At 54.7% G+C, this 11,645-nt stretch overlaps 1 protein-coding gene across 1 annotated transcript; it reads left to right on the forward strand.

The window, feature by feature from the left end:
* Nucleotides 1-3,941: 3,941 nt before the first annotated feature.
* LOC141351488 (uncharacterized) lies at nt 3,942-9,366 on the forward strand. Its single transcript, XM_073858411.1, has 4 exons — nt 3,942-5,449; nt 5,657-7,338; nt 7,726-9,269; nt 9,313-9,366. Exons 1-4 carry the CDS (start codon nt 3,942-3,944, stop codon nt 9,364-9,366), a joined length of 4,788 nt encoding a protein of 1,595 aa, XP_073714512.1.
* The last annotated feature ends 2,279 nt before the right edge of the window (nt 9,367-11,645 follow it).

Below are 11,645 nucleotides of genomic sequence, written 5' to 3' on the forward strand. Positions count from 1 at the left end.
ACCACAGTTAAACAAACGACAGTGTTACCAACCACCACCACAGCTACCCCAACTACCACCAAAGCTGCCTCAACAACAATGTCACCCACCACAACCACAATTGCCCCAACGACATCGACAGTGTCACCCACCACCACCACAGCTGCACCAACGACAATGACAGTGTCACCCACCACCACCACCACAGTTACCCCAACGACAACAACACTGTCATCCACCACCACCACAGCTGCCCCAACGACAATGTCACCCACCACAACCACAGCTGCACAAACGACAATGTCATCCACCACCACCACAGTTAAACAAACGACAACGACAATGTCACCAACCACCACCACAGCTGCTCCAACTACCACCACAGCTGCCTCAACGACAACAACAATGTCACCCACCACCACAGCTGCCCCAACGACAACGACATTGTCACCCACCACCACCACAGTTTCCCCAAAGACAACAACAGTGTTATTTACCACCACAACAGCTGCCCCAACGACAACGACAAAGTCACCCACCACCACCGCAGCTGCCCTAACGACAACGACATTGTCACCCACCACCACCACAGTTGCCTCAACGACAACAACATTGTCATCCACCACCACCACAGCTGCCCCAACGACAATGTCACCCACCACCACAGCTGCCCCAACGACAATGTCCTCCACCACCACCACAGTTAAACAAATGACAACGACAGTGTCACCAACCACCACCACAGTTGCCCCAACGACAACAACAGTGTCATCCACCACCACCACAGCTGCCCCAACGACAATGTCACCCACCACCACAGCTGCCCCAACGACAATGTCACCCACCACCACCACAGCTGCTCCAACTACCACCACAGCTGCCTCAACGACAACAATGTCACCCAACCCCACCACAGCTGCCCCAACGACAACGACATTGTCACACACCACCACCACAGTTGCCCCAACGACAACAACACTGTCATTTACCACCACCACAGCTGCCCCAATGACAACGACAAAGTCACCCACCACCACCACAGTTGCCCCAACGACAATGTCATCCACCAGCACACTTAAACAAACGACAATGACAGTGTCACCCACCACAACCACACTTGCACCAACGACAATGACAGTGCAACCCACCACCACCACAGCTGCAACAACGACAATGACAATTTCACCGACCACCACCACAGTTGCCCCAACTACCACCACAGCTGCCCCAAAGACAACAATATTGTCATCCACCACCAAAACAGTTGCCCCAACGACATCAACAATGTCACCCACCACCACCACAGCTGCACCAACGACAACGAAAGTGTCATCCACCACCACCACAGCTGCCCCAACGACAATGTCACCCGCCACCACCACAGTTAAACAAACGACAACGACAGTGTCACCAACCACCACCGAGGTTGCACCAACGACAATTTCACCCACCACAACCACAGATGCTCCAACTACCACCACAGCGGCCTCAATGACAACAACAATGTCACCCACCACCACCACAGCTGCGACAACGACATTGTCACCCACCACCACCACAGTTGCCCCAACGACAACAACAGTGTCATCCACCACAGATGCCCCAACGACAACGACAATGTCACCCACCACCACCACCGCTCCCCCAACGACAATGCCATCCACCACCACCACAGTTAAACAAACGACAACGAAAATGTCATCCACCACAGTTGCCCCAACGACAACAACAGTGTCATCCACCACCACCACAGCTGCCCCAACGACAATGTCACCCACCACCACCACAGCTACACCAACGACAATGTCATCCACCACCACCACAGTTAAACAAATGACAACGACAATGTCACCAACCCCCACCACAGCTGCTCCAACTACCACCACAGCTGCCTCAACGACAACAACAATGTCACCCACCACCACAGCTGCCCCAACGACAACGACATTGTCACCCACCACCACCACAGTTTCCCCAATAACAACAACAGTGTTATTTACCACCACCACAGCTGCCCCAACGACAAAGTCACCCACCACCACCGCAGCTGCCCTAAAGACACCACATTGTCACCCACCACCACCACAGCTGCCTCAACGACAACAACAGTGTCATCCACCACCACCACAGCTGCCCCAACGACAACGAGAATGTCACCCACCACCACAGCTGCCCCAACGACAATGTCATCCACCACCACCACAGTTAAACAAATGACAACAACTGTGTCACCAACCACCACCACAGTTGCCCGAACTACAACAACAGTGTCATCCACCACCACCACAGCTGCCCCAACAACAATGTCACCCACCACCACAGCTGCCCCAACGACAGTGTCACCCACCACCACCACAGCTGCTCCAACTACCACCACAGCTGCCTCAACGACAACAGTGTCACCCACCACCACCACAGCTGCCCCAACGACAACGACATTGTCACCCACCACCACCACAGTTGCCCCAATGACAACAACACTGTCATTTACCACCACCACAGCTGCCCCAACAACAACAACAGTGTCATCCACCACCACCACAGCTGCACCAGGGACAATGTCATCCACCACCACAGTTAAACAAACGACAACGACAGTGTCACCAACCACCACCACAGTTGCCCCAACGACAACAACAGTGTCATCCACCACCACCCCCGCTCCCCCAACCACACTGTCACCCACCACCACCACAGCTGCTCCAACTACCACCACAGCTGCCTCAACGACAACACTGTCACCCACCACCACCACAGCTGCCCCAACAACAACAACAGTGTCATCCACCACCACCACAGCTGCACCAACGACAATGAAAGTGTCATCCACCACCACCACAGCTGCCCCAACGACAATGTCACCCACCACCACCACAGTTAAACAAACGACAACGACAGTGTCACCAACCACCACCGAGGTTGCACCAACGACAATTTCACCCACCACCACCACAGCTGCTCCAACTACCACCACAGCGGCCTCAACGACAACAACAATGTCACCCACCACAACCACGGCTGCCCCAACGACAACGATATTGTCACCCACCACCACCACAGTTCCCCCAACGACAACAACAGTGTCATCCACCACGGCTGCCCCAACAACAATGACAATGTCACCCACCACCACCATAGCTGCCCCAACGACAACGACAGTGTCAGCAACCACCACCACAGTTGCCCCAATGACAACGACAGTGTCACCCACCACCATAACAGCTGCCCCAATGACAACAACAGTGTCATCCACCACCACCACAGCTGCCCCAACGACAACGACATTTTCACCCACCACCACCACAGTTGCCCCAACGACAACAACACTGTCATTTACCACCACCACAGCTGCCCCAACGACAACAACAGTGTCTTCCACCACCACCACAGCTGCCCCAACGACAATGTCACCCACCACCACAGCTGCCACAACGACAATGTCAACCACCACCACAACAGCTGCTCCAAATACCACAACAGCTGCATAAACAAAAACAATGTCACCCACCACCACAACCACAGCTGCCCAAACGACAAAAACTTTGTCACCCACCACCATAAAAGTTGCCCCAACGACCACCACTGTTAAACAAACGACAACGACAGTGTCACCAACCACCACCACAGTTAAACAAATGACAACGACAGTGTCACCAACCACCACCACAGTTGCCCCAACGACAACAACAGTGTCATCCAACACCACCACAGCTGCCACAATGACACTGTCACCCACCACCGCCACAGCTGCCCCAACGACAACACCAGTGTCATCCACCAACACCACAGCTCCACCAACCACAATGTCACCCACCACCCCAGCTGCCTCAACGACAATGTAATCCACTACCACCACAGTTAAACAAACGACCACGACAGTATCACCAACCACCACCACAGTTGCCCCAACGACAACAACAGTGTCATCCACCACCACCACAGCTGCCCTAACGACAACGACAATGTCACCCACCACCACAGCTGCCCCAACGACAATGTCACCCACCACCACCACAGCTGCCCCAACTACCACCACAGCTGCCTCAACGACAACAACATTGTCACCCACCACCACCACGGTTGCCCCAAAGACAACAACAGTGTTATTTACCACCACCACAGCTGCCCCAACGACAAAGTCACCCACCACCACCGCAGCTGCCCTAACGACAACCACATTGTCACCCACCACCACCACAGTTGCCCCAACGACAACAACAGTGTCATCCACCACCACCACAGCTGCACCAACGACAACGACAATGTCACCCACCACCACAGATGCCCCAACGACAATGACAAACTCAACAACCACAGTTAAACAAACGACAACGACAGTGTCACCAACCACCACCACAGTTGCCCCAACGACAACAACAGTGTCATCCACCACCACCACAGCTGCCCCAACGACAACGACAATGTCACCCACCACCACAGCTGCCCCAACGACAAAGTCACCCACCACCACAACAGCTGCTCCAACTACCACCACAGCTGCCTCAACGAAAACAATGTCACCCACCACCACCACAGCTGCCCCAACGACAACGACATTGTCACCCACCACCACCACAGTTGCCCCAACGACAACAACACTGTCATTTACCACCAGCACAGCTGCCCCAATGACAACGACAAAGTCACCCACCACCACCACAGCTGCCCCAACGACAATGTCATCCACCACCACAGTTAAACAAATGACAACGACAGTTTCACCCACCACCACCACAGCTGCCCCAGTGACAACAACAATGTCATCCACCACCACCACAGTTGTGCCAACAACAATGTCACCCACCACCACCACAGCTGCTCCAACTACCACCACAGCTGCCTCAACGACAACAATGTCACCCACCACCACAACCACCACAGCTGCCCCAACGACAACAACAGTGTCATCCACCACCACCACATCTGCCCCAACGACAACAACTATGTCACCCACCACCACAGTTGCCCCAACGACAACAACACTGTCATTTACCACCACCACAGCTGCCCCAATGACAACAACAAAGTCACCCACCACCACCACAGCTGTCCCAACCACAACAACAGTGTCATCCACCACCACCACAGCTGCCCCAACAACAATGTCACCCACCACCACCACAGCTGCTCCAACTACCACCACAGCTGCCTCAACGACAACAATGTCACCCACCACCACAGCTGCTCCAACGACAACAACAGTGTCATCCACAACCACCACAGCTGCAACAACGACAATGTCACCCACCACCACAGCTGCACCAACCACAAAGACATCCACAACCACCAACCTAAAACAACCCAAAACGACAGCATCACCAACCACCACCACAGTTGCCCCAACAACAAAAACAGTGTCATCCACCACCACCACAGCTGCCCCAACGACAATGTCACCCACCACCACAGCTGCCCCAACGACAATGTCACCCACCACCACCACAGTTGCCCCAACGACAACAACACTGTCATTTACCACCACCACAGCTGCCCCAATGACAACGACAAAGTCACCCACCACCACCACAGCTGGCCCAACGACAACAACAGTGTCATCCACCAGCACCACAGCTGCCCCAACGACAACGACAATGTCACCCACCACCCCAGCTGCCCCAAGAACAATGTCATCCACCACCACCACAGTTAAACAAACGACAACGACAGTGTCATCAACCACCACCACAGTTGCCCCAACGACAACAACAGTGTCATCCACCACCACCACAGCTGCCCCAACGACAATGATAATGTCACCCACCACCACAGCTGCCCCAACGACAATGTCACCCACCACCACAACAGCTGCTCCAACTACCACCACAGCTGTCTCAACGACAGCAATGTCACCCACCACCACCACAGCTGCCCCAACGACATTGTCACCCACCACCACCATAGTTGCCCCAACGACAATTTCACCCACCACCACAGCTGCCCCAACGACAATGTCACCCACCACCACAGCTGCCCCAACGACAATGTCACCCACCACCACCACAGTTGCCCCAACGACAACAACACTGTCATTTACCACCACCACAGCTGCCCCAATGACAACGACAAAGTCACCCACCACCACCACAGCTGCCCCAACGACAACAACAGTGTCATCCACCAGCACCACAGCTGCCCCAACGACAACGACAATGTCACCCACCACCACAGCTGCCCCAACAACAATGTCATCCACCACCACCACAGTTAAACAAACGACAACGACAGTGTCATCAACCACCACCACAGTTGCCCCAACGACAACAACAGTGTCATCCACCACCACCACAGCTGCCCCAACGACAACGACAATGTCACCCACCACCACAGCTGCCCCAACGACAATGTCACCCACCACCACCACAGCTGCTCCAACTACCACCACAGCTGTCTCAACGACAGCAATGTCATCCACCACCACCACAGCTGCACCAACGACAACGACAATGTCACCCACCACCACAGCTGCACCAACGACAATGTCATCCACTACCACCACAGTTAAACAAACAAAAACGACAGAATCACCAACCACCACCACAGTTGCCCCAACAACAAAAACAGTGTCATCCACCACCACCACAGCTGCCCCAACGACAACGACAATGTCACCCACCACCACAGCTGCCCCAACAACAATGTCACCCACCACCACAGTTGCCCCAACGACAACAACACTGTCATTTACCACCACCACAGCTGCCCCAATGACAACAACAAAGTCACCCACCACCACCACAGCTGCCCCAACGACAACAACAGTGTCATCCACCACCACCACAGCGGCCCCAACTACAACGACAATGTCACCCACCACCACAGCTGCCCCAACGACAATGTCATCCACCACCACCACAGTTAAACAAACGCCAACGACAGTGTCATCAACCACCACCACAGTTGCCCCAACGACAACAACAGTGTCATCCACCACCACCACAGCTGCCCCAACGACAATGACAATGTCACCCACCACCACAGCTGCCCCAACGACAATGTCACCCACCACCACCACAGCTGCTCCAACTACCACCACAGCTGTCTCAACGACAGCAATGTCACCCACCACCACCACAGCTGCCCCAACGACAACGACATTGTCACCCACCACCACCATAGTTGCCCCAACGACAATTTCACCCACCCCCACACCTGCCCCAACGACAATGTCATCCACCACCACCACAGTTAAACAAATGACAACAACAGTGTCACCAACCACCACCACAGTTGCCCCAACGACAACAACAGTGTCATCCAACACCACCGCAGCTGCCCCAACGACAATGTCACCCACCACCACAGCTGCCCCAACGACAATGTCACCCACCACCACCACAGCTGCTCCAACTACCACCACAGGTGCCTCAACGAAAACAATGTCACCCACCACCACCACAGCTGCCCCAACAACAACAACATTGTCACCCACCACCACCACAGCTGCCCCAACAACATTGTCACCCACCACCACCACAGTTGCCCCAACGACAGCAACAGTGTCATTTACCACCACCACAGCTGCCCCAATGACAACGACAAAGTCACCCACCACCACCACAGCTGCCCCAACGACAAGGTCATCCACCGCCGCATTTAAACCAACGACAACGACAGTGTCACCAACCACCACCACAGTTGCCCCAACGACAACAACAGTGTCATCCACCACCACCACAGCTGCCCCAACGACAATGTCACCCACCACCACAGCTGCCCCAACAACAATGTCACCCACCACCACCACAGCTTCTCCAACTACCACCATAGCTGCCTCAACGACAACAATGTCACCCACCACCACAGCTGCCCCAAAGACAACGACATTGTCATCCACCACCACCACAGTTGCCCCAACAACACTGTCATTTACCACCACCACAGCTGCCCCAATGACAACGACAAAGTCACCCACCACCACCACAGCTGCTCCAACGACAATGTCATCCACCACCACCACAGTAAAACAAACGACAACGACAGTGTCACCAACCACCACCGAGGTTGCACCAACGACAATTTCACCCACCACCACCACAGCTGCTCCAACTACAACCACAGCGGCCTCAACGACAACAACAATGTCACCCACCACCACCACAGCTGCCCCAACGACAACGAGAGTGTCACCAACCACCACCACAGTTGCCCCAACGACAACAACAGTGTCATCCACCACCACCGAGGTTGCACCAACGACAATTTCACCCACCACCACCACAGCTGCTCCAACTACAACCACAGCAGCCTCAACGACAACAACAATGTCACCCACCACCACCACAGCTGCCCCAACGACAACGAGAGTGTCACCAACCACCACCACAGTTGCCCCAACGACAACAACAGTGTCATCCACCACCACCACAGCTGCTCCAACTACCAACACAGCTGCCTCAACGACAACAATGTCACCCACCACCACCACCACACCTGCTCCAACGACAACAACAGTGTCATCCACCACCACCACAGCTGCACCAACGACAACGACAATGTCACCCACCACCACAGCTGCCCCAACGACAATGTCATCCACTACCACCACAGTTAAACAAACAACAACGACAGTATCACCAACCACCACCACAGTTGCCCCAACAACAACAACAGTGTCATCCACCACCACCACAGCTGCCCCAATGACAACGACAATGTCACCCACCACCACAGCTGCCCCAACGACAGTATCACCCACCACCACCACAGCTGCTCCAACTACCACCACAGCTGCCTCAACGACAACAATGTCACCCACCACCACAACAGCTGCCCCAACGACAACGACATTGTCACCCACCACCACCACAGTTGCCCCAACGACAACAACACTGTCATTTACCACCACCACAGCTGCCCCAATGACAACGACAAAGTCACCCACCACTACCACAGCTGCCCCAACGACAACAACAGTGTCATCCACCAGCACCACAGCTGCCCCAACGACAATGACAATGTCACCCATCACCACAGCTGCCCCAACGACAATGTCATCCACCACCACCACAGTTGCCCCAACGACAACAACAGTGTCATCCACCACCACCACAGCTGCCCGAACGACAATGTCACCCACCACCACAGCTGCCCCAACGACAATGTCACCCACCACCACCACAGCTGCTCCAACTACCACCACAGCTGCCTCAACGACAACAATGTCACCCACCACCACAACAGCTGCCCCAACGACAACGACATTGTCACCCACCACCACAACAGCTGCCCCAACGACAACGACACCCACCACCACAGCTGCCCCAACGACAATGTCATCCACCACCACCATAGTTAAACAAACGACAACGACAGTGTCACCAACCACCACCACAGTTGCCCCAAAGACAACAACAGTGTCATCCACCACCACCACAGCTGCCCCAATGACAATGTCACCCACCACCCCAGCTGCGACAACAACAATGTCACCCACCATCACCACAGCTGCCCCAACTACCACCACAGCTGCCTCAACAACAATGTCACCCGCCACAACGACAATTGTCCCAACGACAATGACAGTGTCACCATCCACAACCACAGTTGCCCCAACGACAACAACACTGTCATTTACCACCACCACAGCTGCAACAATGACAACGACAAAGTCACCCACCACCACCACAGCTTCCCCAATGACAATGTCATCCACCACCGCAGTTAAACAAACGACAACGACAGTGTCACCAACCACCACCACAGTTGCCCCAACGACAACAACAGTGTCATCCTCCACCACCACAGCTGCCCCAACGACAACGACAATGGCACCCACCACCACAGCTGCCCCAACAACAATATCACCCACCACCACCACAGCTTCTCCAACTACCACCATAGCTGCCTCAACGACAGCAATGTCACCCACCACCACCACCACCGCTGCCCCAACGACAACGACATTGTCACCCACCACCACCACAGTTGCCCCAACGACAGCAACAGTGTCATTTACCACCACCACAGCTGCCCCAATGACAACGACAAAGTCACCCACCACCACCACCACAGCTGCCCCAACGACAAAGTCACCCACCACCACCACAGGTAAACAAACGACAACGACATTGTCACCAACCACCACCGAAGTTGCACCAACGACAATTTCACCCACCACCACCACAGCTGCTCCAACTACCAACACAGCGGCCTCAACGACAACAACAATGTCACCCACCACCACCACAGCTGCCCCAACGACAACGACAGTGTCACCCACCACGACCACAGCTGCACCAACGACGACGACAATGTTATCCACCACAGTTCCACCAACGACAATGACAGTGTCACCCACCACCACCACAGCTGCTCCAACTACCACCACAGCTGCCTTAACGACAACAACAATGTCACCCACCACCACCACAGCTGCACCAACGACAATGTCATCCACCACCACCACAGTTATACAAACGACAACGACAATGTCACCATCCACCACCACAGCTGCTCCATCTACAACCACAGCTGCCTCAACGACAACAACAATGTCACCCACCACTGCAGCTGCCCCAACGACAACGACATTGTCACCCACCACCACCACAGTTTCCCCAAAGACAGCAACAGTGTTATTTACCACCACCACAGCTGCCCCAACGACAACGACAAAGTCACCCACCACCACCGCAGCTGCCTTAACGACAACGACATTGTCACCCACCACCACCACAGTTGCCCCAACTACAACAACAGTGTCATCCACCACCACCACAGCTGCCCCAACGACAACGACAATGTCACCCACCACCACAGCTGCCCCAACGACAATGTCATCAACCACCACCACAGTTAAACAAACGACAACAACAATGTCATCCACCACCACCACAGCTGCCCCAACGACAACAACAAAGTCACTCACTACCACAACAGCTGCCCAAACGACAAAGTCACCCACCACCACCACAGCTGCCCCAACGACAGTGTCACCAACCACAATCACAGTTTCACCAACAGCGGCAGTGTCACCAACCACCACCACAGCTGCCCCAATCACCACCACAGCTGCCCCAACTACCACCACAGCTCCCCCAATCCCCCCCACAGCTGCCCCAACTACCACCACAGCTGCATCAACTACAACAACAATGTCACCCACCACAGCTGCCTCAACGACAACAACAATGTCACCCACCACCACCACATCTGCCCCAACGACAACGACATTGTCACCTACCACCACCACAGTTGCCCCAACGACAACGACATTGTCACCCACCACCACCACAGTTGCCCAAACGACAACAACAGTGTCACCCACCACCACCACAGCTGCCCCAACGACAATGTCACCCACCACCACCACAGCTGCCCCAACGACAATGTCATCCACCACCACCACAACAGTTGCCCCAACGAAAACAACAGTGCATCCCACCACCACCACAGCTGCCCCAACAACAGTGTCACCGACCACCACAGCTGTCCCAACGACAATGTCATCCACCACCACCACAGTTAAACAAACGACCAAGACAGTGTCACAAACCACCACCGCATTTGCACCAACGACATTGTCACCCACCACCACCACCGCTGCTCCAACGACAATGTCACCCACCACCACAGTTGCACCAACGACAATGTCACCCACCACCACAGTTGCACCAACGACAATGTCACCCACCACCACCACAGTTAAACAAACGACAACTACAGTG

The sequence above is a fragment of the Misgurnus anguillicaudatus genome, chromosome 2, assembly GCF_027580225.2.
Source record: "Misgurnus anguillicaudatus chromosome 2, ASM2758022v2, whole genome shotgun sequence".
Lineage (NCBI taxonomy): Eukaryota > Metazoa > Chordata > Actinopteri > Cypriniformes > Cobitidae > Misgurnus > Misgurnus anguillicaudatus.

Excerpts from the sequence above, each read along its gene's own strand:
- LOC141351488 (XM_073858411.1), top strand. The coding sequence starts at position 3,942 with ATGTCACCCACCACCACAGCTGCCCCAACGACAATGTCACCCACCACC. Across the intron at positions 5,450-5,656 it reads CCAACGACAACAACACTGTC|CACCACCACAGTTGCCCCAA; the intron begins ATTTACCACCAC and ends AGTGTCATCAAC. Across the intron at positions 7,339-7,725 it reads TGCTCCAACTACCACCACAG|CTTCTCCAACTACCACCATA; the intron begins GTGCCTCAACGA and ends CCACCACCACAG.